The sequence below is a fragment of the Podarcis erhardii genome, assembly GCF_964252035.2.
Source record: "Podarcis erhardii genome assembly, chromosome: 7".
NCBI classification, from domain to species: Eukaryota; Metazoa; Chordata; class Lepidosauria; order Squamata; family Lacertidae; genus Podarcis; species Podarcis erhardii.
The window spans coordinates 57,631,645-57,659,586 of record NC_138511.1 but is presented as its reverse complement, the minus strand read 5'-3'; the positions used below and the strand labels follow the sequence as shown (position 1 = coordinate 57,659,586).

Sequence of the window (27,942 nt, the reverse complement as noted above, 5' to 3'; positions counted from 1 at the left end):
CATGCGCATGACGTCTTTTTGAGCATCTGCGCATGCGCGAGCGGCGAAACCCAGAAGTAACGCACTCCATTACTTCCGGGTTGCCGCAGAGCGCAACTTGAACGCACTCAACCCAAAGCGTATTTATTCCAAGGTATGACTGTATATAGAGTGGTCAATGTTAGTGTTTGGTATGGGTTGGTTGCATGGTAGAAAACTGGTTGCATTTGGTGTGTGTAAAAGCTGTTGGTCATGCTTGGAGAAGAAGACTTTTTAAGAATAAAAGCAGCAATACTCTGCAAGAATACTCTTTCTCAAAGACTTTTTTGTGCCAGCTAAGGTCTGAGGACTAGGCAAAGGAGTAAAAAGGAGGTCAGAACCTTTTCTTTTTCAAACACTGACAAGCTTGCTGCGATATTCTTAGGGGTGGTAGTTAAGAGAATCACAGGGAATGGAAGAAAGTGTAAAAGGGGCCACAAGGGCATTTTTGAAATTCCCTTCATAGAACCATAGAATTGTAGAGTTGGAAGGGGTTCTCAGGGGCCATCTAGCCCAACCCTCTGCAATGGAGGAATCACAGCTGAAGAATCCCTGACAGATGGCCACCCAACCTCTGCTTCAAAACCTCCAGTGAGGGAGAGTCCACCACCCTCTGAGGGAGTTCATTCCATGGCCAAACAGCTCTTACTGTCAGATCAGTTTTCTGATATACATATTTGCATGAATTGTTAGCTGCCTTAGATGAGCATAAATCCAATTATTTAATTACAGTTATTCAAACCTACATTCACAGTGTTAACAAGTGATATATTTCCACAAGAGGTTTTTTTTTTAATAAACTAGAGGTTCTTTCAATTTTATTCTTATTTGTTAAAGCAAATACTTTTGTTTATTGCCTTGGGGTGCATTTGAAGGAAGGGTGGGATTGACATTTATGGTGTTATGAGTTTGTGGGGCCCCTGATCCTCATAAATTTCTGGGTCTAATAAAAGTTAGAATTAATCAGTGCTTGGAGGGTTAAACTGAAAGTTAGACTTTAAATAGCTGGACTCAGCCTTCTCTCTCCAGCAGATCATCTGACAGAGGAGCCATTAAAAGATTATTAAAAGATAATAAGGAATGGCTGAGTCATTGACCAAAAACAGAGAAAGGTGACTTCAGCAAGTCTAAAACTATATGCCCAGCCTGCTCTCTGACATTCAGTGAGTGAACAGTCTGTGTACACTCAGACTAGTTGATCTGTGCAAATCAAGAAGTGGTTTTCACACAAATCTTTCACTCAACTCATTTCTGTGCAGAGATAGCTTGTGTTCAGTGTAATGTGTGAACAAGCCTTTCATTTTGGGCCTTAAAATCCTGGCAGGGCTTATGTACTAATATTTGCTTCAGCCATTTGCAACCATTTCATCTTTCTTCTCTTTTTCTTCCAGCCTCCATTCTGGATGGATGATGCAGACGTCCAGAAGGCCATCAGGAATGCTTGGCCGCAGCTGGTGCACTTCCTCAGTCACCATCCAGAGTGGGTCCTGAGAAAAGCCAGGCAACTTCTCCCAGGGGTGGCCTTGAATGAGATTGAGGGGACAGCCAGTTCCCATGAGAAGGTCTCACTGGTCCTGGACATGTTTCTGAAGGCTGCAGATGTTGATGCTCCCGTCTTCAAAGCCTTCGTACAGAGTGTCTGCATGGAATGCAACCTCCCCATGCATCTGGAAATAGTCTTCATGAGTGTGTCAGGAGAAGGTCAGAGGAGGGGTTGTGTCTCAGTGATGCTTTGCATGCTTTGTATTACAGAAAGCCCCGGGTTCAATTCCTGGTGGCCTCATGTGCCTTCAGGCCAAGCTTTTCAAGCTTTATCCCTGGGCATTAGACCCAACAAATCAGTCATTTTTTTTTATCCCCACAAAAACGAATGAAAAACAAATGAATTTTTGTTCAGAACCTATGTGTCTGAATTCCCATTCATTCCTTTCTTTTCCACATGTTTTTAAATCCAGTAAACCCCCCCCCCCATGAGATGTGATGCAGGAGATGTGCAGAGTTTCTCCTCCCAGCTTTTAGTTGAAATTTAAAGCAGCTGAGAAGAAGTCTGGGGCAGTGGGGTAGTGGTCTGGGATCATGGAGAGTCAAATCCCCATTACTTTTTTTGCATCAAGGTTTATGTCTCCAGCTTCCTGTTGCCACCCAGTCAGTGTCGAAGGGGAGCTTTTTAGCCCCTGTATGCTGGAAAACAAAGCATTTAGGGACATGGAAGACACAAGGAGCTTCAGTTTCAAGTCAGTGGGGTGCAAGTTCTGTTACATCCAATGCAAATTCATGGAAAACACAGGTTACTGTATTTTTCGCTCCATAAGACTCACTTTTTTCTTCCTAAAAAGTATGGGAAATGTATGTGCATCTTATGGAGCGAATGCGTGGTCCCTGGAGCTGAATTGCCCAGGGGCAAAAAGCAGCTCATGCTTTTTGTTGTTGTTGAAACAAAGCCACTGATCGTTTGCCGATCAGGGAGAGAGATAAGGAACCCTAGAGATAAAGGAGGCTGGCTGGGAGAGGGGAGGTAAAGACAGCAAACTTGTAAAGGAAGACTAAAGCAATAAGGAGAGAAATTAGAAGAAAAGAAGGAGCAAAAAACTGCTCTAGCTAAGGAAAAGACACTAAGGCAAACAAGAGGGAAGGGAGTGTTGAAAGGTAGCAGCTGATCGGTGGGATCGGGAGAGAGATAAGGGACACTAGTGGAGGCTGCCTGGGAAGGGGGAGGTAAAAGCCCATGGATCCTCAGAATTTTTACATTGGGTCACCCAAAATTCACCATCAGATCACATAGAATGTCCATGGCTACAACCTGCACCAAAAAAACACACGCATCCACTGTTTCCTGGGGCTGCAATGGTGCAAAAATGTGGTTACAAAGCACGGATCCACATGGATCCTCAGGATTTTTGCATTGGGTCACCCCAAATTCACCATCAGATCACATGGCTGTGGCCACAGCATGAACCTTAAAAATCATACACCCACTGTTTCATTCAGAATATTTTTTTTCCTTGTTTTCCTCCTCTAAAAACTGGGTGCGTCTTATGGTCAGGTGCGTCTTGTGGAGCGAAAAATACGATAAGTAAAACTGCCACAAGATATTGAAGCGCTCCAAATCATTGTCTCTGGGACCTGCACCAAAAATAGTAGATCTTGCTCAAGGTGCTTTTTTCAGTTAAAAAAACCACAGGGTTCCCAGATCTTGAAAAGTACTACAGTAGTGAAAATGCCTTCTGGTTCATGCCCTACACTGAGCAGAGAGTTGGCTGGAAGACCTCCCATGTCCCTTCGATCAGCTCTCAAAATGCTTATACTTCTATATGCTGTTTTTAATTGCAACTGAAAGAGAATTCATGCTGGTCATTGGGCTCATGGTAGAGTCCAGATGTGCCAGACAAGGAATGACTACCCTTTATATAAGCAATCCATCATCAGGTGTTGGGCTGGTATGGTGACTCCAGTGGTGTCTGGTGTTCATTGGTCCTGGCAGGGCGGAAGGCATGGAGCCCAACCATAGGTGGCGTCAGAGCCAGTGATGGGCAGATAATTGGGCAGGACTGAGGTTGGTTGGGCAGCGTTTCCTTTGCCCTAATGGGCCAGCCTCTACATAAATCTGGTACTAATGCATACAGACACATGTGCACAAATATACAGAATGCACTTTGTTATGAAATACTTCCTCTTGCGCTGATTTAAATTGATGGTTCCAGGTCAAGGACGAGAGGATTTGAAAGGACCTTCAGCCTGCTTCCCGTCGACATCAACAAGTAAGATTGCTCTTGGTGAAATGCAATTGGTGGTTTGAGCTAGGAGAGCTGTCTTGGGAAGGGCCCAAGTCAACCTAGGAGCAGAATGCTTTGACTCAATTTCCATTGAGGCTCCAGGCCCACTTCATTCCTCTGGCAGTGTTGGACTCCTGCTAAGGACCCTTTTGTTTTTGTGTTCCTTGAGAAAAGCAACTGTTCCTGGTCAAGAAACAACCACACAGTGCACCCCAGTGTATTTTATTTTATTTTATTTCATTTCATTGATGGAGGGGGGAACCCTCAACTGAGGGTTCCTCCCCTGCTACAGATTAGGGAATGAGACAGAGACAGTAATTAATTTGGGAAAACAGGGGCCTTCTCAGGGGCTGATCCAAGACTTTGAAACTCCCTTCCTAGAGAAGTTAGACTGGCTTCCCTTTGTGTCCTTTGGCCAGCAGGTAAAGAGTTCCCTGTTCCAAAAGGCTTTTGGGAACTGACAGTTTTTAAGGAAAGGACTGGTGCTCTGATGTTTTTATTGTAATTATCTGTATTCTTAATAGATCTTTTGTGTGTGTGTTTAATTGCTTTTAAATTATTGTCTTTTCTATGTTTTTAGCTGTTTCTATTTTATCTGTAAGACACATTGAGTTATGGTCTACGAAAAATGCAGAATATAAATAAATTGTGTGTGTGGATGCCCAATGATTACTTAGTTACAAATCAATCTGGCTTCTAAGGCTGCATACACACCCTACCCCCAAGAATCCTGGGAACTATAGTTTATTTATAGCACTATAATTCCCAACACTCTTACAAAGTAGAGTTCCCAGGATTCTTTGTGGGAGGGTGTATGTGCTTTAAATGTGTGCTGTGGATACATGTGCTGTCCCTTTGCACAATGATGATGTCAATTTGTTTTGCTAAAATTGTGATCGGGGGCATGAGCCAGAGAGAAAGTCTCTCGCTGAAGCCCAATTCCTGCGAAAGGGAGCTGGTCTCGGGCTCCAAAGAGGTGATGCCGCCGTAATGTCACTGTTGCCTTTGTTGCCCTACAGGACTTGAAAGACGCCGTCCATGGAGCAGCCCTGCCAGCAACAACAACAACGGCAAACAGTCCAAACAGCAGCGGCTAGGCAAGTTGTTATTTATCATCATCATCATCATTATTTAATAAATTTATAAGTCACTTTTTCTTGCTAGGGCAACCCAAATTGACTTACACAAAAACCCCAACCCCAACCAACCAACCCTCCACATACATACTTTAAAATGGGGGGTGGGGGACAGAAAGCATTAAGAAGTGTGCATTTTATGAAAGAAGTATGCACAAAATGTTTACTCTCAGGCAGAATGGGGTAGAACAGAACTCTGACAGAATGCCAGCAAGGCTTAAACAAGATGGAATTGGCTGCTCAGCCCACCCTTAACTCTTTGTGGGTTTTGCTCTAATTCCCACCATTATTTGGCAGAAGCCATAGGAACAAAATTAGTTTTCATATAGTGTGGATCTATATTTGCTCCTTTCCCCCCTCCTCCATGTTTTATCAGATTCTGCTGAAAGATATCGACAGCTCATCACCACCTCGATGCTTCAGAGATACGGAACGAGCAGATCAGCAGAAGCAACTGAACTCAAAGCTCAGGCGTCGCCTTTCAGCCAAACCTTCGTCAACCTGGTGATTCGTCAGAGCAAAGGTGGCCGGATGAGGGAAAGGGGGGAGATAGCTCTGCATGATACAGAGGAGCACAGGAACACCACCCTGAGACTGTCTGAGCTTTTTGAAAGTGTCCACATGGGGACCACCAAGGTTGTCCTTCTTCTGGGAAAACCAGGGATGGGGAAGACAAGGCTCATGCACCAGATCTGCCAGCAGTGGGCAGAGGGAGGCCTCCCACAATTCCAACTGATATTCTTCTTTGAGTTCCGACAGCTAAACCTGATCAGCAGAAAACTTTCTCTCCAAGAACTTCTCTTCGACTTCTTCCTCAGGCCAGAAGATTGTCCTGATGCTGTGTTTGAACACATCCTAGAAGACGCCCAGCGCACACTGGTTATATTTGATGGGCTGGACGAGTTTGTGGAGAGCGTCCAGCTCCCAGGTCCTCCTCACGCTATCTTTCCAGATCCTCTCAACCCTCTCTCCATATCAGACCTTTTTGCAAGTCTTTGCCTTGGGAAATTCTTGCCAGGCTCGACCGTGCTGGTCACGACCCGTCCAAAGATAGTCCCAGATGCTTTATTGAAAACGGACACCCTCCTGGCAGAAATCTGGGGCTTTGACCGTGAAAAGGTGGAGGAATACGTTGGCTATTTTTTCCACCAGCCTTCCCTCAAGGAGAAAGCCATCGCTCACCTGAAAAGCAATTGCAAACTCCTGAGCATGTGTTATATCCCCGCCTTGTGTAACATTGTCTGCATTTGCCTGGAGTATCTGCTCCTCCACGATGCAGGAAGAGTCCAGCTCCCTCAAACCATGACCCAGTTCTACATCAAGATGCTCCTCACCTTCATAGGAAAGGATCAGAAGCTAAGGGCTTTGAGCGAAGAAGTTGACTTAAGTCAACACAAAGCGGCTCTCGCAGGCCTCTCTGAGTTGGCCTTCAAGGGCCTGGAAGGAAATAAGATGTTGTTTTATGCTGATGAGGTCCCAGAAGACGTGAAGGATTTTGCTTGCCTATATGGGCTCCTGGTGTCCTTTGAAGTAAAGACCAGCAATGGACACACACAGGCTGGCTACACTTTTGTCCACTTCAGCCTGCAAGAGTTCTTTGCGGCCCTCTTCCTGCTGACAAGCAAAGCAGTTGATGGCAACTTCCTGAAGCAGAACTTCTTCCTGAGGTCTAAGTGGATGATGAAGAGGGAAACAAGGGTGCCCTTCACAGAGAACTGCCACGTCTTCCTGTCTGGCCTCTCGTCTCGTGGGTGCCAGAAGTTCCTCAGCTCTTTAGCCGGGCAGTGCGATGCCCAGGTCCAGGAACGTCAAGCCATCATTGTGCAGATGCTGAAGAAACTGGGGGATGCTTCTCTCACAGGGCCTAGGATAGCAGAGCTGTGCCACTGTGTGCACGAGACACAAGACCAGGAACTGGCCCGGCATGTCGGGAAGCAGCTAAACTTCAGGTATCAGTTCAGAAACTTCCGGCTGATGCCGCTGGACATGGCTGCCCTGGCTTTTGTCATCAGCAGCATCCACCCTCACTTGGTATGCCTGGACTTTGTGGGATGCCCCATGGAAGTGGACTATCTGGATGTCTTTGGCAGCTGTGAAAATATAAAGAGCCTGAGGTAAGAAGCACAGGCCACCTTGACACGTCAGGCTCAAAAGAGGGTGAGGGATCAGGGCCCTCCAAATATTGCTGGACGGCAGTTCCCAGCATCCCTGACCATCAGCCACATTGGCTGGGGCTGTTGGGAGTTGAAGTCCAGCATCTGGAGGCCAACAGATTCTCCATCCTTGCACAGATGAATAGGTGCACACTAGTAGTAGTAGTTGTCGTCGTCGTCGTCCTCCTCCTCCTCCTCCTCCTCCTCCTCCTCCTCCTCCTCCTCCTCCTCCCCCCTTTTACTTTGTATACTGTCTTTCTCTATTACTATACACATGGTGGTTTACAGCCTGAAGAAACAAAATAGACAGCAAAGATTTCTTCCCCACCCACCAACACGAGCTCCCAGAGTGAGTTACATTTTAACAGTGTAAAAACGCAATGTTAAAAACAATTTAGGACGAAGTGTTCTTGCACTCATGTCCAGCTAGCAGGTTTCCCATTGGTGCATCTGGTCAGCCACTGATTGAACAGGATGCTGGACAAGGTGAGCCATTGGGCTGATCCAACAGGCTCTTCTTACGTTCTTATGGATACAACTCGTTAAGTCATTTGAAGCGAGTCATTAATATGGAGCAACCATGGGGAAAGATGCTAGCCGCCTGCTGCAAGAATCAGGTGCTGAGCTCCTTATCCAGCTAGGCTGGAAGGGAAGACTGGTTGCTGTTTTACTAACCACAGTTGCTTTTTGCTTTTATTCTTAGCTTTAGGAGCAGGAGATGTGGGAATGAGTTTGCCGCTGTCCTGTCCAAGACCCTGCCGAAGATCAAATGCCTGACAACTTTCCAGTAAGCATTGCCCCAATGTCACATGCCCTGTTTTGAATCTTTTAGTGCAGTTTTTAATTCAAACCACCTACATTTTGAGCACTAGCGTCTGCAATGTAGAAGTGAAACTTCAGTGGCCCTCCGTAAGCTTTAGATTGGCTCATCCAACATGTGTTATTTCAGCAACAGCCAGCTCTAGATTGAGCTTTATATAGGAGTGACAGCTTCCTTTCAGTTGCCAGCTCCGCCTTTGGTGGGAGGAGCCTCTCTATTTTAAAGAGCCCCAGCCTGCATAAGCCAGCATAGACTCTAACAATGGTTGCTCCTCAAGGAACCTTCATATTAGCTAATTGTAAATGAGAGGGGGTGGCTATTTCTGATTTTTTCCTATGCTCCTTCCCCACAGAAGAGCTATTATTATTATTATTATTATTATTATTATTATTACTCTTGGAGGAGCCCAGGGTAGTGAACTTGAAAATGTTTAAGCAGCACAATGAAAACAGCACTTTTTTCTTTAACTATTTAAAAAACCATATAAAAATATTTTGAACAGCCAGGGATGATGAAGTTTTCAGACTAGGCCCTAGGAGACCTGGGTTCAAATCCCAGCTGAAGCTCACTGGGTGACAGACGCCCATTTGTGAGGGAGTTGGGGGGTAATATTGCCACCGACTGGGGGCTGCTCCCCCCCTTCCCCTCTATGGTAGGAAGAGAAGGAGACACTAGTCATTGAAACCACACTGTTGCCACATTCCTGACTCCTCTGATTTGACATGACATGTTTAACATGGGGGGGAGGCTGCCACCTTCAAACAAATAAGGGGGGGGAAAGGGTTCAGCCCCCAGGAGTTGGCATCCCTGCTACGTGACCTTGCAAGCCAGTAACAGGCTCTTAGCGGGACCTACCTCACAAAGTTGTTGTGGGAATTAAATTGAGGAGGGATGGGAGAACCGTGTAGGCCACCTTAAGTTCCTTGGCTGGGGGGGAGGTGAAATACAAATGCAGTAAGTACTGTAAATAAGTAAGTAAGTAAGTAAATTTAAATGGACTCATGCACCCTCACAGTTGTTAATTTCTTGGTTGCCACAGCCAATTCCTATCAGCCATCAAACAGGAATCTTTCTAAATTTCTCATGAAAGTCAAAGTGAAGGAGATTGATGCACCTCACTAGCGAAAGTGCTCCACAAATGGGGAACCACCACTGAAAAGGCCTTGTCATGGCTCAGTGCCAACTGGGCAGTACCTGGGTGGGACCACCAATGACAGGACCTCCCCTTCCAATAATGGGGCCTGAGGGGGTTGATACTGGGGGAGGCGCTCTGTTAGGTATCTCTCAAACTGTTTGTTGACATTACTATAGTGATGTCACATTTGGTTTTTCAGGTTAGCCGGTGGAAATATTTCAACCCCAGGACTTGAAGATCTGATACGAGCTTTTCCAAACTGCCATCAGCTGGAAGACATAAAGTAATTTCACCTGTTTTGTCAAGAAGAAAGGTGGCCTGGTGGCCTGTTTTATTAATCAGATGAACATTTGGGAGGCATATTAACCAGTTGCTGCATTTTAGCTTGCAGGACAACAGACTGAAGAGGCAGGAAATGATCAAAACTACAGAAATATTTTCCACTGTGGATAAGCTCAAAAAGCTTGAGTAAGTATATAATAAAAAAGGAAAGGGGAAAAATGATTCTAAAAAGGAAGTTTCAAGTAATAGTAATACTGATAACAGATTAGATCAACAGAACTAGAAAACAAGTAGACCTCATAAAATTACATGTCTGGCTGGGCATCCCAACCAGTACAGTGAAGACACCTGCCATAAGTTAATAGGCAGGGAGTTCCAGAGCACAGGAGCTGCCAGTCTAAAAGACTGATGCTGTAAGAGGCTTAGTGGATGTGAAAAATCATCACACCCATTGCAGACCATCTGGGTTTTAATCTCTGTGGCGGGGATGGAGGAAGGGAAGGAAGAGTAGGAAACCTGTATGCCTGCATAAAAGACCTTGCTGAGACATAGCAACAACAACATTTTGTTTTCTCTCAAACAGCTTAAGCTACAACGAGCTTTCGGTGAGCACCGTCCTCGCTTTTTCCAGAGCTGCTGCCATTTGTCCAAATGTGACCAAGCTCCATATCAGGTACTGGCTGCCAAGCGCTACAGAAGAGATTTTTCTCATTTCCACCTTTTCAGTTGCTCCTTTTCACTTCTTCAACATTGAAGATAATCTGTTAATACTCTGCTGTAATCTGTAGAACCTATGGCTAAGAAGTGAATAATCTTGGCCCGTTTCAGTCTGGCTTCAGGCCCAGTTTTGACCCCCAAGAACCTTAGCTGACTTGGTTGATGGACTTTATTGGGAGAGAGAGAGAGAGAGAGAGAAGGGAGAGTGTGACCCTCCTGTTTTCCCTTAGTCTCTCAGCAATTTTGGACACCATTGATTAGGGTATTCTCCTGGAGCAGTATAGTGGGTTGCGGGAAAGAGGAACATAGTGAAATTTTGATTCCATTCCTACCTAACACATGAACCAACTTGTAACTTCCAACATGTAGCATTTTAAATGCTAACTGGTTTCCACCTCATGAAAGCATGGGGGGGTATAAGCCATCTATTACTTTCCATTTTTTCCTGCTCTCGCCTCCTTCCACATGCTGCCCAAAGCTGCTCCTCAGTAGGAGTGGTGGAAGACTGATTCAGTTTGCATTTCACAGAATCATAAAATCTTAAGAGTTGGAAGGGACCCCAAGGGTCATCTAGTCCAACCCCCTGCAATGCAGGAATCTCTAAAGCATCCATGACAGATGGTCATCCAACCTCTGTTTAAAAAACTCGAAGGAAGGAGAGTACACCACTGCTGAACAGCTCTTACTGTCAAAGAGTTTTTTCCGAATGTTTAATCGGAATCTCCTTTCTTGCAACTTGAAGCTATTGGTTCTAGTTCTACCCTCCGGAGCAGGAGAAAACAAGCATGCTCCCTCCTCTATGTGACAGCCCTTCAGATATCTGAAGATGGCTATCGTATCTCCTCTCAGTCTCCTTTTTTTCAGGCTAAACATACCCAACTCCTTCAAGCGCTCCTCATAAGGCAGCGGTTCTCAACCTGTGGTTCCCCAGATGTTGTTGGACTACAATTCCCATCACCCCTAGCTAGCAAGTCCAGAGCTCGGGGATGATGGGAGTTGTAGTCCAACAACATCTGGGGACACACTGGATCATCTTGGTTGCCCTCCTCTGCACATGTTCCAGCTTTCAACATCCTTCTTATATTGTGGTGCTCAGAATTGGACACAGTATTCCAAGTGTGGTCTGACTAGGCAGAATAGAATGGTGCTATTACTTCCCTTGATGTGGACACTATACTTCTGTTGATGCAGCCTAGAATAGCATTCTGTTTTGCACTTTTCAAAACATTATGAGGATTGAAACATAGCCATTCTTCAAAATTCACATTTCTCCAAATTTTCCAAAGCAGTTCTGCAGCCAACTAAATCTGTACAAAAATGTAGATGGCAAAATGTGCACAAAATGTATATATTACTGGAAAAGGTGGGTTTGTGAGAACTAATTTATATGCATTCTAAAGCAGATGGAAAATATAAATATTAGGGGAAATGTGCTTTGTAAAAATGGTCATATTAGGAGAAACTCCCACTAAAACACTGATGACTTTTCATGAGGTCTTTGCAGTCAGTTACAGCAGTAAAAATGAGAAACGGTGAGGAACTGAAATTGACAGAATCACCCACTGCTACTCCTGAGAGTTAGAAGCTCCTCCAGAATGACAAGTGATTTGGCACAGGGGCTATATTTTCAGGGGAGGGAGAGGGGGAGGGAGATGATGAAAGCAAAGATTGCAGTCAGAACTTGCACAGTCCAGAGCTGTGTTCTATTGGGGAACGATGCTGTAGGAGAGCTTGAGTCACTGGCAGAGAAACTGCACATTTTGGCATTGTGGTCAACCCAATATTAACTAGGGATGGAAGGATCTGTCCATTTCAGTTCTTCTGGCTTCTCATTTTTTCAGCTTTAAATTCAGCTCTCCACGTTTTGGAGCAGTTGGTTGTTTTTTTAAAGTCCTCATGAAAATTCATCAGCGTTTTATTGTGAAGTTACCTTAACAAGGACGTTTTCTTGTGCAGTCTTGACTAATGTGCACATTTTTGCAAGCTATTTCTCTTAATATATTGCTGTATGTTGTTTTCAGTCATATTTTCCATTTTATTCACACTTTCCCATAACACATGCATTTTTGTGAATATTGTTTGGCCTCAGAACTGCATCACAAAATTCAGATAAGTGCAAATTTCGAACGATGGCTCAATTTCGGATTGCATATTTTTTTCCAGAAATTCTGAATTTGATAGTTTGGCTTTGAATTGATTTTCTCCTCCAACACTATAATAACGTTACTGCTTTCATCTATTTTATTTGAGAGAGTTTCAATTTTCCATTTATTCACTATTTGTTTACAGGAAGGATGTTTTGACAGTCTTCTTCACCGGGCAACCCAGTAAAAGTCAAAGGTGAGAGAAGTGGCTTTTCAGGTGTTCCCAGAACATTCTGAATCATGCAGTGGAATTGGTTTTAGGGAAAGTTTGACTGGGATGAACATTGCAAAGGCACAAATGAAGAGGAGACAAGAACTACTGTGTGGGTTGCTCTGGAGACTGGAACAAGGTCAGTGGCAGGAGTCTCAGAAGAAGGAAGAAGAGAAAGTACTGAAACCTGGGTGAAAGAAGTTGCAAACGACCCAGAAAGGTCCAAACGACATTAAATATGCCTTTGAATAAAGTTCTGGTTTTTCTGCAATGCAAATTGTATCACGGGGGGAGGGGGGCAACTAATGGGGATCAGAGCAGATGTGGGGCACAGGGAAACTGAAGAACATAAAAAGAGACATGCTTTGAATTTAAATCAGGCTTCCTCAACCTCGGCCCTCCAGATGTTTTGAGACTACAATTCCTATCATCCCTGACCACTGGTCCTGCTAGCTAGGGATCATGGAAGTTGTAGGCCAAAAAACATATTAAGGGCTGAGGTTGAGGAAGCCTGATTTAACCCTTCCTTCCTCTGCTGTGGTCCGCAAGAAAAATAGTTCCTCTGAAAATGGTATTTGCTTTGTGTTGGGGTTGGGGGTGTGTGAGTAACCAATTGACACCACTGGTGTGTGTGTGGGGGGGGGAGTTTCCAGCAGTGCAGCTCACCTAATTCAAGTCCACCTTTTATCAATCACCACCATTGTTGTTTTGACATTCTGGTGCATGAAAGACCAGGAAAACAAATTTATAAATGTGTTCTCGATTTCAGGTTGAAAAAAGAGGGAATAAAAGAAGAGGAAGATGTGCCTAAGCCTAGTACTTTAATATTACGGTAAGTAAGTAAGTAAATAAATAAATTTAAGTTTGTGAGGAGCAACTGATATACATTGCAAAATAGAAGAAGGGAGCCTGTGGCCCTCCAGATGTTGCTGAATTATTGTTATTTTTATTTATTAAATTTCTATATTGCCCTTCATCTGAAGATCACAGGGCAGTTTGCAATACGAAACACAACGATACATGACATAATAGCAAATGAAAACAACAACCCTCCACCCCAGTATAAAAAGCCATAGATTGCTTAATTAGCTGAAGGCTTGGGAGAAGAGGAATGTTTTTGTCTGGCGCCTACAGATATGTAACGAAGGGGCCTGGGGAGAGCGTTCCAACAATTGGGAAGCCACCACAGAAAAGGCTCATTTTCATGTTGCTGCCCTCTGGACCTCTCATGGAGGAGGCACACGAAGAAAGGCTTCAGATGATGACTGCAAGGTCTCATTCATTTCATATGGGGAGAAGTGGTCTTCAGGTGCAGTCCCTACAACTCCCATCAGCCAATGTGTGTTGGGAATTCAGGAATGTCTGGAGGGCCAAAGGTAACCCATACCCATCTTAATGGATGTCTTATATCCATATATACAGATTGCAGGATTGCCAGTTCGATTCCCAGTGGGTACAGGAGCTGGCTGAGGTTCTCCAGAGGTGTTCCCACCTTTCTGAAATTGAGTAAGTTCCCTCTTCCTCCCAACTGCCTGCTAACTGAGTGAGACCTTTGGATCAACCATGTTATTAAACTGTGGAAAACAAATGTCAGTTTGTCAGGTAACCGACTCGGTGATGAAGGATGCAGGAAGCTGATGAAGATGGTGCCCAGAATGTGCATTTCTGGCCCTCTGAAGTAAGTGTTTCCTGAGAGTTTGATTGCACCAGGTTGGGAAAGGCTGCCTTCGGCATAAAAAGTGTGTGTCCTATGAAAAATATTGAATGTAGCAAACTGCCTTAAAGCAGGTCAGATTGTTTGCCACTAACCCTTCAAGTAGGCTGGGTCTGTTGTGTCAGCTTGCACTAAGAATGCCATCTCTGTGTCCTTGGTGAGAGAAGTGACATGACTGGCCCATTGTCTGGTCTACCCCCCCCCCCAAGAGAGAGAGAGGATTCCTCATATCTGATCAGAGAAGTGCTGGAGACGCAAAGAGGTGGAGGGAACGTTCTTTCATATGTGGTGGACTTGTAAAAGGGTGAAAGAGTATCGGGAAATGATCTATAATGAATTGAAAAAAATGTTTAAAATTACTTTCCCAAAAAAACCCAGAGTCCTTTCTGTTGGGGATAATTCAGACTGAAATTCCCAGGTGTCAAAAAAGGTTACTTATGCATGCTATTACTGTGGCCCATGTTTTGTTAGCCCAGAAATGGAAAACGAGTGAGGTCCCAACCAAAGAAGAATGGCAACATAAGTTGACAGAATGTGCGCAGCTTGCAGACTTAACATATAGAATAAGAGAACAAGAAGAACATGCGTTTAGAGAAGATTGGAAAATGTTTATTGAATATATGGGATATAATTGTGTACATTTGAAAATTCTGGCAGCATTAAGATAAATTCAACAGTGTCAATAAGTTTTGATGGATGCAATAATGGAATACTGAATGGTATAGTTTTTGTATAATATGCAGGGATTTATTATATGTAAAATGAACCATGGAAAGAGAGGAAGGGAAGTCCTTGGTATCTTAAGGATGTAAAAATGAGTATTTTCAATTGTAAAACAGAAAATTTAATAAAAATTATATACGAGAGAGAGAGAGAGAGAGAGAGAGAGAGGATTCCTTTGACAGTCCACTCAGTGCCTCCTCTGTCCCCTCCCAGCTTACTAGGCCCCTCCCTGGAATCCAATTCCTCCAGTTCCACATTCTTATCCCAATCCTGCTCCCCCTCTTACCAGCCCTGCTAAGATGTCTTCACAGGACTCATCACAACTGAGACCTTCTGCATTCAAAGCATGTGCTCTGCCTCTAAGCTATGGAGACTCCCTGGAGCAGATGAAGCTGCATTGTATTGCCTCAAACCATTGGTTTGTCTTCCACTCCAATTGAGAGAAACTTTCCAGGGTCACCAGCAGAGGTCCTTTAAAAAGGCAGCAGCAGCAGCAGCTCTGCTGCATGCAATTATTTTAAAGTAGAAATTCAAGAGATTTAATCTAAGAACATATAGCATATTCTACCTTTATGTTATTAAAACCTCCAGTAATGTGGTATTCATTGCTGCAGGACTTTCCTGAAGCTAATGTGTTTGGGGTTTTTGGGGGGTGGTTTTATTTCCTGCAGTTTAAACAACAACCAGCTGTCTCTGAACAGCATCTTCTATCTCCTGGAGTCAATGAGTCTTTGTCCAAATATAGTGAAGCTTAACGCCAGGTAAGCATACATTCAATCAAGAAAAGGTGCTCATCTCTTACTGACAACACAATCTCTCTCCCTCTTCCCCGCACCAAGTCATTGTGATATTCCATGGCATGTAGAAGCAACTTTTAGGAGGCAGGGTGTAACAGCTCTCTTCATTTCTCTCTTTTCCACTACATGATATGTAAAATTCTGCCAGCCTGGGTCTGTCCATTTAAAGCTCAGGCCCACACACTGAATGTACTTTTGCCTGGAAGGAAAGTGCCCTTCTCCTTAAACAGATAGTTGCCTTTAACCTTGAACACTGGCTCTCCTACTGGCTAGTTGACTGCGGGGGTGGAGAGATCTTTAGGAAGATGGGGACTTTCCTAACAGTCTCGACAAGACCAGGGATGCTTGGTTTGCTTAAGGAGGCTGCAGTGCCTTTAATGAAGCCAAGAAAACACAGGGGATGGGGGGGGGGCAGAGTTTATGTTTGGTCCCTCGCCCTCCACCAACATCCACTGGCTATACCCTCTGCTCATTCTGAATGATCACGGGGTATTTCCACATGGTTGAAATTAGGGCTGTCATTCAGTTTAAAGCAATCCTGATTGATCTTATCCATTTTAGTTATTTGATAAATTACAGTGCAGTCATTACCATGTCTCCTCAGAAGTAACTCCCATGGAATTTGGTGGAGTTAAACTTCCAGATGAGTGATGTTAGGACTGCAACCTTAATTAATCCTAGAATCATATGTCACCATAAAAGCATGGGACTTGTCCATGTTGAAGGGAACAGGGGCAGCAGCAGGCATGATCCCAAACTATATTCCATGCAGACATCCCACCCCGATCCAAACTTTGCCCAGGGCTAGGAAAAGAAACAACAGCCCTGGTTTTACAGTCTCTTCAGCCTCCTGTTCAGCAAGCAGATTTTGGGTTTGTGGACAATTAAACCAGGTGTGGCATTATGGAAATCTCTCTCCTATCTTTAGTGTTCATCACCAAGCTGCAATCTTGACCCTTGTTGGCAAAGACATTGCTGGCGGTGCTCAGCCCAGGTACGTCATCATAAACCTTGCTTGTAGCTTTCTGGAGTGAGAAGGATCACAAGCCCAAGTTCAGGTAGTCCAGTAAGCCAAGCCAAGGCTTTGCACACAGCAAAGCAGGAAAAGGTCTGGAGGAAGGGCAAAGCCTCATTGATCTCTTCTCTTGCTCGCTCATTTGCAATAAACCAAGGTTTGGCTTAGCTACACTTACAAACTTGGTCAGTTGTGTGTGTTCATATTGCTACTGCTAAACAGTTATGACCCATCACAAACCTGTATATTTCCTTCCTTCCCCTTCCCTATCCCCCTTTAGTAATCCTTTCCCATTTTGTCCTTGCTGCAGAAGTTCCTCATTTAACACTGACCTATCAAGCACAGGTGGACATCTCTTGGCGGCAGCAGCGAGGAAAATATGGTACGGTGACCTCAGTTACTTTTGCTTACAGTTTATTTCTTAGTCGTATAATGGCTCACTGCATATTAACATGGTTGCAAGGCAGGCTCTGGGGGTCTTATATCAGGGACATTGGCAGAGGGATCCAGAAGCATTTTTCCTCTGCCTCAGCATTGTAGCTTTTCCTGACTTCAGCACCACCACTGAGGATGGCCAGAAGGTGGTTTTGCAGTTCTCGGTTCAGTAGAGGCCAGGTGGTGCAAAGGGCCATGGTGGTTTTACCTGGCCTTATAAACTCTTGGCTGTGATCCAACTCCTTGGTCATTCAGGCACAGAACACCTGAGACTGCCCATCTCTGCCTGCTGGTCTGTCAGTAGGGATGGAGAGATCAGTTTATTTCTGGGTCCCTGTCCATATTGCATGTGTTCACTCATAGGTCTTTCATTTCTGCATTAACGTACAATTTTTAAAAAATCAATATTAAAGTCCACATGTTTCTTTTCTTTATTTCTTTTATTTAAATAATTTCAGTGCCACTTTACCTCTCCAAATAATTGTTGTTTACAGCCTATCTTAATACATCAGAACATCTGTGGGATTCTGTCCCCAGGCCTAGAGCCAACTTTGAAAATTATTCAGCATTTAGTGTGAAATTCTCCCAATGAGGATATTTTTGTGTATGGTTTTGACTTATGCACACATTTTTCCAAGCAGTTTCTCTTAATATAATGCATTTTGTATGTTGCTTTCCACAAACTTATTTGCTTCTATGCACCCTTTCCTCCTAATACGTGCATTTTTGTAAACACTGGTTGGTTGGAGAGCTGCATTGCAAAATGTGGATAATTGTGAATTTGGAAAGAAGGCTGTGTTTTGGTCTTTGTAGAGATTTGGAAAGTGTAAATTTGATAGGTTTGGCTTTAAATGGAGTCATTTTTCACCCACATCCCTAAGCAGGGCCAGTAGTTAAGGTGTGGTGGGAGCTGATCTCTAACAACCTGTGGAGGGAAACCAAGTTAGGCAGGGAATGTCCCCTACCTTAAATCCTGGAGAGCAGCTGCTGGTCAGTGTCAACAATACTAAGCTGGAGGACCAAACACTCTGACTCTGAGTCTAGAGCAGCTTTCTGTGTCCCTGGTGAAAACACACCTGGTTTTAGAGCACCTGGAGAATGATTTGCCTTCTCTTGCAGCTTGACGGACAATAATTTTCAGGATGGAGATCTGAAGAACTTGTGCTTGGCCTTGAGGAGGTGCACTGGTGTAACTGAGTTAGAGTAAGTTCCTTTTTTATTTTCATACTTATGCCTAGCACTGAATAACCAGGCTTTGGTGAACGTTGACATTCACACGCCAACACAAACAATTCCATGTAAATGTCATGAATGTCTGAAAAGGGTGTACAGGCACCCCTACATTTTGGGTTCGTTGATGTTCCCCTTCCTGTGTATCATTCCGTCTTCCATGAGGAAGAATGGAAATGAAAATAAATTGTACCTAATATAATTCATTCTGCCAGAAAAGCTATATGATAATGTATAAATACAAAGTGGAAAAGTAATTTTGCCTTCCTTTCAATTGTAGCTTGTCCAGTAATTCTCTGTGCGACGCAGGTGTCTTGAAGGTGGCTGAGCTCCTTCCTCATCTGAATGCTTTACGTTCTTTAATGTAAGTGAAAGTCCAGGTTCTCTGTATTTAATTGACTGACAGGAGACGAATTGATGCAAGAGGAGAAGGGCCTTTTTGGTGGCTGCCCCCAAACTGTGGAACTCCTTGATCTGATTTATTAGATTCATATATTGCTTTATACTAAAAGAAGTCTGATATCAGTTTCCAATGTTTATAAGACAATAAAAATACTAAATAGTAACAACTTATTAAACAACACACAACTTCAGTACAATAACACTTGTAAAAGGACGTTCAGTCTAGATTGAGTAGCTGTAACCATTCAATCAACGCTGCCCATATCTCTGGGATAATAAAGCCATTATTACCTGGTGCTGAAATTATAGTCCAGCTGGTGCCAAGGGTGTATTCCTGGGGAGAGCGTCCCACAGATGGGGAGAGCTTTTGTGGGGGAGTCCTCAGGAAGCTCAGCTGGCCCTCATTCTTGCTATTTTTCAGCAGATGGTGAAGACTTTTTTAAAAGTCCTGGTAGGCTTTTGTTCTGAGTACATAATGTTACTATCTCATGATTCTGTCTCATCTGCTGAGCCTGTCTGTTTTCTTTGACATTTTATATTTGATGGAGTGTATTATATTACTGTATTGTTACTGACATAATGGTTGGTGGAGGCAGTGTGTGCCCATAGAATTCCCTGCACATAGAAATGAAGCATTTCAAGGGGAGAAGGCAAGGCTGTGAGCCTTCTCTCTGAACTGCTACTTTTTTCCCTGTGGGGTATAATTTATTTGGTATGGAGGACCTTTCAGGCATGTGAAACCCAAACGTCCAGGCTGAAGTGGGATAGCCCAAATTATTGCCACCTCAGTGAGAATCAGGACTCCAGGGGTACATGTAGGATTTTCATAAGGATGGCAATGGGAACTCTCCTACCATTGGGTGATATCCCAGGTTTGCCACACTCTGAATAGTTCTAGAGCACTGAGTACGATTAATTGGACATCACTTGTTGTGAATTGCAGGCATAGGGGGATTTTGTTTGCGGTTGTAGCTGGGGCGAAGTTAGTTAGTTAGTTTCTTGCATTTATATCTCACCTTTTTCTCCATGAAGCTCAAGGTGGCTTACATGTTGCATTTATACTCACAACAGCCCTATTGGGGAAAGCAAGAGCTTATCAAATAAATCCCTGCCTTTATCCAAGCTACAGCTTATGTAACAAAACCAACAGCACCCCGATTTAACATACCCAAGAAAACGAGAAACCGTAGCTCATTTTGGAAATGCATCCCTTAGAACAACCTTTCTCAACCTTAATGGGTCCCCAGATGTTTTTGGACGACAACTCCCATCATCCCTGCTGGTCTTAATGGGAACATGCCACCACCGAGTGAATCTCCAGCCACTAACAGGAGTGCCGTTGTGGAGAACTCAGCTACCCTGGACCAGGGGCCTTGTAACAACATTTGGGGTCGCAGTACTACCAACCTCTGATCTGAGCACTTTCTATATAGCAGTTTTCTTCTGCTGCAGACTTGGGTCTCCTTCATGCTTTCTAGGCTGGATCATAACAACATGTCTATGGACGGGGCCTTTCACTTGGTGCAATGCTTCGCTGACTTGGAACATATGACGTCCATGGAGCTATGGTAGGTCCAGCAGCTGTTTCTCCTGCCAGAGCAGTCTGAAAAATAATAACATTCCTGCATTTGGTCACAGTTTTGCTTATTTGACCCTTCTTTTTTTTTCTTTTAAAAAAGAAGAAGAATATTTTTATTAAATTTGTAGTAAAAAATACAAATGCAGATAAGCAGAACAAGCAAGAACCGTAAGCAAGAACAACCACAACAATTGTAGAACCCCTCCCCTTGGTACCCATTTTTCCTTCATATCTTCCCAACAGCTTATAAAATATCTCCCGTAACATTAAAACATTTATATATCATTTTAGGAAAAGGCACTATCGAATGTACCTAATTGTTGACTAAAATGAAAAATGACTATATCTGTGGTAGAAAACAGTAAATTTGAAGCCATCTTTAAAAAAGAAGACTACAATACAGGGGTTCCTAGGGAAATATTGTTTGCAAAGATATTGGGGAAAAGGTAACTTATTAAAAACAACAACAACTGTATATCTAATTTACCAAGGTATTCTAACGCATGTAGTTAAAACAGATTCAATCAAATTCATGAATTCCAAATTGATATTCTAATCTCTTTCTCGTTACAGTTTGGGAAGCACCCAGAAAGTTCACTTAACATTTGGGGAAAGAATAAGGTAAAGGTATTTCCTGTTGGTATACTTTGGGGTGGAAGACCATTGACCAGTGTGATGCCGCAGGATTCTGTCCACGGCCTAGCGCTGTCCACCATCTTTATAAATGACTTGGATGAAGGAAGGAATAGAGGGGCTGCTAATCACATTTGCAGGTGACACCAAACTGGGAAGGGTAGCTAACACCATAGAAGATGGAATCAGGATTCAAGATGACCTTAACAGATTGGAGAACTAGGGCAAAACTAACAAAATGAATTTCAGTTGGGACAAATGAAAGGTTCTCCACTTAGGCAGGAATAATCAGGTATACAAATATAGGATTGGGGGGCACATGGCAGCTATACGTGTAAAAATGATCCAAGGGACTAAGCAGACTACGAACTTAACGTGAGTCGACAGTGTGATGTAGCAGCAAAAAAAAGCTCATTATATTCTAGGCTGCATCAATGAAAACATAGTGTCCTGATCAAGGGAAGTGATAGTACTGCTCTATTTTGCTTTGGCCAGACCCCACTTGGAGTCCTGCATTCAGTTTTGGGCACCACAATTTAAGAAGGATATTGACAAGCTGGAACATGGGCAGAGGAGGATGACCAAGATGATAAAGGGTCTAGAAACCAAGCCTTAGGCCTGGTGTGTAGCCTGGTGATATGGGAGCTATTTTTCAAATATCTAAAGGGCTGTCACATGGAAGATAGAGCAAGCTTGTTTTCTGCTCCCCCAGAGAGTAGGACCCCACCAAATGAATTCAAACTACAAGGAATGAGATTCCTAATCAACGTTAGGAAGAACTTTCTGTGGGTAGATGATATTCTACAAAAACCAGTGACTGAAAATGGAGCGATGGAGAAGAATGGAGGATTCATAATGCACTGGTTTTTCACTCCAGAAAAAAAAGACAAGGGTGCTCAGATTTCCAGTCTTCCCCAGGGTAGAAATCCAAATGAGGAGAATATTGGAATCATAATCCAAATGTCCCTTCAAGTTGACTAACTTGGTAGATTTTCTTTTCAGTCCCCAAATGCTCCGTGTGACTAGTGAGCATCAAAGGGAGCTGCTGGATTCGGTACCTAACTCAATCTATGACCGCTGCTTTTGGTAAGGTGCTTCTCTCTCTGTGTGTTTGTGTGTCTCTCTGTCTCTCTCCCTGCCCCTGTGTTAGGAGTAAAGCAGAAATGTAGTGTCTGCTTGATGGATTACTTCTATTGCATGCCATCTCTGAGAGGTGAGATACTCCAGGGGATCCGAGTGCTTATCCTGGCTTCTGTTTCCTTGGAATGAAGTATTTTTAGGATATAGGGCTTTATTTACATATATACACAACCTGAGCATTGGATGGAGGGGCTCAAGGGTGCAAATGAGCATCCTTGCAAGGCAGCAGATCAGATCCCCAGAGGTCCCTTCTGCAGCAATCAGCATTTAGCCAGCTGCCTCCCCTTCTTCCTTCTCTATTGCAAAACTGTTAACATGGTGCACATTAGCAGTAAAGGTGTCACCTCCCCCAAGCTCTATTGGATATCTCATTTGGAAACACAGGGGTAGTCCCAGCTACAAGAAGACCATCTCATAACCACTGGTTCTCATTGGTTCCCACTGGACTACTTGCCAGGAACCTGACAAAGGAATAGCCAGCTAGCGGCCGTAACAGGATCTCCCAAATGTTCTTTTATACTTTGAAAAATATTGATATTTGTGTTTTGCTTTTTTCAAGAACAAATGCTGAGCTCAAAGTGCCTCACAATAATCACAGTAGCATTTAAAAACAACAACACAACACTGCAATTACTGTAATATCATTTAGATGCAGTAGCATCTAAATAACAATTTAGATGCAGTAGCATCTAAATAAAGCAAGCAAACAATATTCCTTTTCTTCCATTGTTGGAATCCTGCACAGACTTACAGAAAATACCTTTTTGTGTTTTTAACAAAAATAAAAAATGATGCTTGGACTTCAGAAGTTAGCCTGGATCTTAGTGAAAATGATATTGTTTCAGCATTTTTTTTAATTTTTACTTTATTATAAGTATTTTATATTGCTTCAACATTTTGGTACTACTACTAATAACAACAATAATTATTAATTTGTTTCAACATTCTCCCCCACAAAATATAATTACATTTTACTGATGTTATAGGTTCCTGAATAAAGGACATGCACAATCCCTCAGTTTAACTCATCTCTTTCTCCAATAGACCCATCAAATAGAACTAAAGCTGTGCTAAACTATGATTTAAATATTCGAAGTGCTAATCAGGCTCTGTGTTTCAGTCTCAAGGAAAGTATGATGGACCTAAAGGATGTTGACCGATTGTTTAAACGTCTAAGTACATGTTCTGGACTGACCAAGATCAAGTAAGTGATCAAGGTCAAGTAGGCATTGTGTGAATGAACCAATCTTATTCATTTAAAGCCTATAGACCTGCTCAGTTTATGTAGCCAGATTAATACAATAAGAACGCAAAACTAAATTCCTATTGGTATCCAGTGTTTTAATGCATAATCCTCCCATAATGCAGTTTGGGAATAGGCTGCTCTTTGGTAGGAAAAAATAATGCAAGTGAATATAGAATGAGCCTGCCTAAGTCCTCAGATTTTCTGGAGAGGTCCTTCTCGCAGCTCTGTCAATTCTAAGGCTCATTTGGGAGGGACATGAGGCAGGGCCTTCACAAAGGCTGCACCCAAAGTTTTGAATTCCCTCCCTAGGAAGGCCCACCTAGCCCTTTTTATGAAGCTATTGGGCATGGCTTTCCCCCATCATACTTGTTCATAGTAGACTTCCTTCTTCCAACAAGTTTGTAGAACATGTGGCATAGTGGTTAGAGTGTTGGCATAGGACCTGGGAGACCAGGGCTCGAGTCTCTACTCAGCCCATGTAGCTGACTGAGTGACATTTGGTCAGTTGTAGTCTCTCAGCCTGGCCTACATCACATGGTTGTTGTGAGGATCAAATGGAGAAGGGGAAAACCATGTATTCCACAATGCGTTATGCAAAGGAAAGGTGGATATAAATGTTTTGGTAATAATAATGTTTTGAATTTTGCACACTGGCTGTGTAGCTTGTCTGGCAACTCGCTGAATGATCAAAGTGTTGAACGACTTCTGAAATTCCTGCCCTACTTCAACAGTGTGGAGCTCTTAAGGTGAGTCTGGGAGCCTCTGCTGGAGAACTGCTACCAGTCAGAGTGGACATTGTTGGGCTAGGTGGCCCAGCAGTCTCACTCAGCCCAAGGAAGCTTCACGTGCCAGATCCCCAGGGATGACCCAAATATGATTATTTCTGTTTCCCCCTCTCACAGTCCAAGGCTGCCAGAGGCAAATAAACCCACAAACATCTTTCCTATTCCCTGGCAATAAAAATAAAATTGGTAATAATAAAAATACATGAGAAGATTCACAATTCATTGCTCTTTCATGACATGCAAATGCAGCTTGCTTCTGAGGAGGCCACTGCACTTTGTCAAATGATAGGGCCGGCCCTTCTATCTTTTAAGATGGTGGGTTAGGGGAAGGATGTTAGGTAAATATCATGAGGACCTGTGCCTTGGAATGAGGGGTGGGGGAGAATTGGGGCAATGAGAAACTGAGGGAAACTGAAGTTGACAGATTCACCCATCCCTACTTGGTTGGGAGTGATGGGAATTGTGGTCCAATTGTAGTCCACTTGGAGGACACCACATTGGTCAAGATTGCCCAGGTTTGCTACATTATATTCTCAATACTGGGAAACACTTAAGTATGGGCTGATTCACTCAAACCATTTTTACATGGAATTTTCTGTGGTCAACCCTAACATGTTGACCCCCTTTTTTGGTACACTGTCTCGTTCAGTGAGTGTTCAGTTCTTTGAGAGAGAATCACTGCAACTCAGCCAACATTTGCAAAAAGCTTCTTGAAGATGTTGAGATGCCACCTTGGTGTGTCTTCTTGACACACTCACTAAACACACCAAGAAGAAAATATGTTTTTAATTTGAATTTGGTATCATGCATGCTTTCAGAATTATAAGTCACTTTGAGACCTATTTGTAGTAAGTAATAAATAAATGTAACAAATAGTAATAGAAATAATGAATTACTGACCTTGCTGATTAACTGCCATGTTTGCAATGGCTCCATATGCACAGTTGATCTATTGACAGTTGGGATCCACAGACTGATTTTCAACTCAGCATTTGGACATTTCTGCTTCTTCCCACCTCTCTCCTACAGCATCACAGAGAGCAAGTTTTCACCACATTGTGTTTGCTTGCTGGCCAACTCAGTTAACCAGTGTAAGAGAATCTGCAGAGTGGAAGTCAGGTAAGAGGGTCAAGACTCCAGGAATATCAGGACATGGAGAACCTCTGACCTCCTCTCCCCTTCCAACTTGATCCCCAAGAGTCAAAAGAACAGAGCCTTCACTCCTGCTGCAATTCTAGGTGAAGAAGCTCCATAATATTAATCCTTAGATCAGTGAAACCATCCATGGCTACCAGCCACAATGGCTATGTTCTGCCTCCAGCGTTGGCAGCATCCTGCCTCTGAATACTAGAGAGGAGAGCACTGCTGTCGTGCTCAGGTCCAGGCTTCCCATACACATCTCATTGGCCACTGTGAGAACAAGATGCTAAACTAGACAGGCCATTGGCCTCCTCCAGCAGGACTCTTCTTAAGTTATTATGTTCTTAATTCCATCCCTTTATTTCTACAGTTTTCCTTTTCATTGCACCCAACAGCTGCAGAAATTCAGTGGAGTTGACTAGAATACACAAAACGGCAGATGTTCTCCTGTGCTTTCTTTGGGATGGGCAATTGGATGTGCATCCTCCTTGTTTAGTGAAGTGGGTGGAAATCAGAGATGGGGGAGGCAGGGATCTGGAATATCCTTAACTTTAATCCAGTCAGCCTCAGCCACAATAGCCAGTCATCTGGGAGGCTGTGGGTTGTAGTGCAATAACGTCTGGTTGAAGGCTGCCTCAGTTCCTAGTCAAGGTATTTCCTTGTGTGTTTATAGATCAAGTGAAAATGCTTTTCTGCATTTTATGAAAAGTAAAGAAAGCCAAGAAATATGCTGCAGGTATGTGCAAACCGATAATCCTTATTTCATGACAATTTTGCTTCTTTCAAACATGCTGGGTTTTCCCTCCTGGCCCTTTGGAAATCCTCTTGGATCATTGGCTTTGAGCATGTTGTTCTCAGTCCACCTAAATAAATTTAGAAATGCTCATGCTCTTGAGGGATGGGATAAACTTCACCAGCCTTTATTGTTTTCCTTTTACATTTCCATCACATCTTTCATCATTATTATTATTATTATTATTATTATTAATTTTTAAAAGACTAACCTCTAACTTTCTTACTTGTCTGCCCTCTAACAGACTAACTGATTGTGGCATTGGCAAGTGCGAGATCGTAGAGCTGTGCCCCATCTTTGAGAAGTGTGACCGTCTTGCAGAACTGGAGTAAGTGTCATCTCCATTGCGACTATGAATGCATCAACCATGATGAGCCAGGATCATGCCACACCTTTGCTGGAGGCTTTTGAACCAAGGTTGGGTGGCCATCTGTCAGGAATTATTTAGCTGCGATTCCTGTATTGCAAGAGGTTGGACTAGTTAACCCTTAGGGTCCCTTCCAACTCTACAATTCAATGATTCTATTATTCGGGCATTGCTGGGACACTAACTTTGACTCACCATAGAAATGTATAATGGACTGTTGTGGTGGCTTCTGTATACAAATCCAGGAGAGCTCTGTCTGCTTATTTCCTTTTCAGTCTTTCTGGAAACCATATTGGCAATGAAGGACTAAGTTGCCTCTTAGAACATTTGCCCAGGACCCACATTCCCTGCCTGATGAAGTAAGTAAGTGGGTGCAAGAGGGATAGCTATGGGATTGGGGGTGGGAGGTGCCCTAAGCCCACTTCTGGCTCTTTAACTTGCACATACACAAGAACAGCTACTGACATTCTCAAATCATCCCATAAAGTGCTTTCCATCATCTGGAACAAACTTTGAGCTAACAATAAATCTTGGGAAACACCTTCAAGAGAGAGCACAGTACTTGGAAAGCTTTGCACTTGTTTTCCATAGGTTTGTATCTCTAAGGAACATCCAGCCTGTGAGGTAAAGGGTTGCACTGTAACATGTAGTTGCCTCCTATGTTTCAGCCACACCCCAATTTTCTGGTATCCTATCCCTGGTGGAACATCATTCCAATGTTCAGGATGTGAGTGCAGTTCCATATGCAGCCCAAATGGCTGTGCCATTTAGGGGGAGGTGTCTGCAGGCTTGAAGGAATAACAAGGTTCTCAGAAGCATATGAAATATTTAAGGGGGAGCCCTAACCCGAGGGAACCCCCAAAACAACCTAAGGAGGAATCAGTGTGTTCAAGAGCCTGGAACACTTACTGACTGTTTGCAAGGTGAAAATAAGCAGCATTTGTGTGTCAGTGAGGAAGGGGGTCTAAGTATATTAAAGACCCTCCATCTTCCTGTCAAGATTGAGTACCTGAATGCCATTAGGTTAATGACTGGCACCCAGGAGTCACGGGACCATTGCCTGATCAGGGGTTAGGATGGTGGATATAATCCCAGAAATCCCAGTTATGGAAAGACCGTTTACATTCTGCTACCTTGTCCCCCTTTCCTTCTGGTATCCCTCTTGATCTGCTTTACAGTGGACAATGGACAAAGCAGCTTTTGCCTTGGGTGGGAGGTCCAGGCTGTTGAGCAGGTATCTGACCAGTCTTAGGAATGGAATGGAAAAAACTGCACACACTGTTGTAGACCACACTGAAAAATAATCTGAAACATTTTCCTCTTCCCCCTTCTGCATAGAATCAACCACAACGGGGTCTCACAAGATGGCATTCTCCATCTCGCTCATGTCTTTGCCACGTGCCAAAATGTGGCTGAAGTTCACGTGAGGTATAATTGCTTGTAATTTCTCTTCCCCAAGCCCTACACATACAGCTTGTCCCTTGGAACTAAACTGGAGTTGGAGTGTGTGTGTGTGTGTGTGTGTGTGTGTGTGTGTGTGTATGTGTGTATATA

The 27,942-nt window shown here is 43.4% G+C and overlaps 1 protein-coding gene across 2 annotated transcripts in view; it reads left to right on the top strand.

Moving 5' to 3' along the window:
• NLRC5 (NLR family CARD domain containing 5) overlaps positions 1 to 27,942 on the top strand; it is a 53,757-nt gene that overhangs the window by 7,702 nt on the left and 18,113 nt on the right. For both annotated transcript variants that reach the window (XM_081872413.1, XM_081872414.1), the window contains exons 3-29: positions 1,410 to 1,719; positions 3,720 to 3,776; positions 4,811 to 4,888; positions 5,304 to 7,041; positions 7,784 to 7,867; positions 9,235 to 9,318; positions 9,420 to 9,503; positions 9,901 to 9,990; positions 12,324 to 12,374; positions 13,159 to 13,221; positions 13,812 to 13,895; positions 13,984 to 14,067; positions 15,498 to 15,587; positions 16,552 to 16,617; positions 16,949 to 17,020; positions 18,193 to 18,276; positions 18,584 to 18,667; positions 20,184 to 20,273; positions 20,858 to 20,905; positions 21,920 to 22,003; positions 23,178 to 23,261; positions 23,966 to 24,049; positions 25,118 to 25,207; positions 25,902 to 25,964; positions 26,266 to 26,349; positions 26,664 to 26,747; positions 27,727 to 27,816. In XM_081872413.1, coding sequence (XP_081728539.1) covers positions 1,410 to 1,719; positions 3,720 to 3,776; positions 4,811 to 4,888; positions 5,304 to 7,041; positions 7,784 to 7,867; positions 9,235 to 9,318; positions 9,420 to 9,503; positions 9,901 to 9,990; positions 12,324 to 12,374; positions 13,159 to 13,221; positions 13,812 to 13,895; positions 13,984 to 14,067; positions 15,498 to 15,587; positions 16,552 to 16,617; positions 16,949 to 17,020; positions 18,193 to 18,276; positions 18,584 to 18,667; positions 20,184 to 20,273; positions 20,858 to 20,905; positions 21,920 to 22,003; positions 23,178 to 23,261; positions 23,966 to 24,049; positions 25,118 to 25,207; positions 25,902 to 25,964; positions 26,266 to 26,349; positions 26,664 to 26,747; positions 27,727 to 27,816 — 4,004 coding nt within the window. The remainder of the gene's footprint in view (positions 1 to 1,409; positions 1,720 to 3,719; positions 3,777 to 4,810; positions 4,889 to 5,303; positions 7,042 to 7,783; positions 7,868 to 9,234; positions 9,319 to 9,419; positions 9,504 to 9,900; positions 9,991 to 12,323; positions 12,375 to 13,158; positions 13,222 to 13,811; positions 13,896 to 13,983; positions 14,068 to 15,497; positions 15,588 to 16,551; positions 16,618 to 16,948; positions 17,021 to 18,192; positions 18,277 to 18,583; positions 18,668 to 20,183; positions 20,274 to 20,857; positions 20,906 to 21,919; positions 22,004 to 23,177; positions 23,262 to 23,965; positions 24,050 to 25,117; positions 25,208 to 25,901; positions 25,965 to 26,265; positions 26,350 to 26,663; positions 26,748 to 27,726; positions 27,817 to 27,942) is intronic.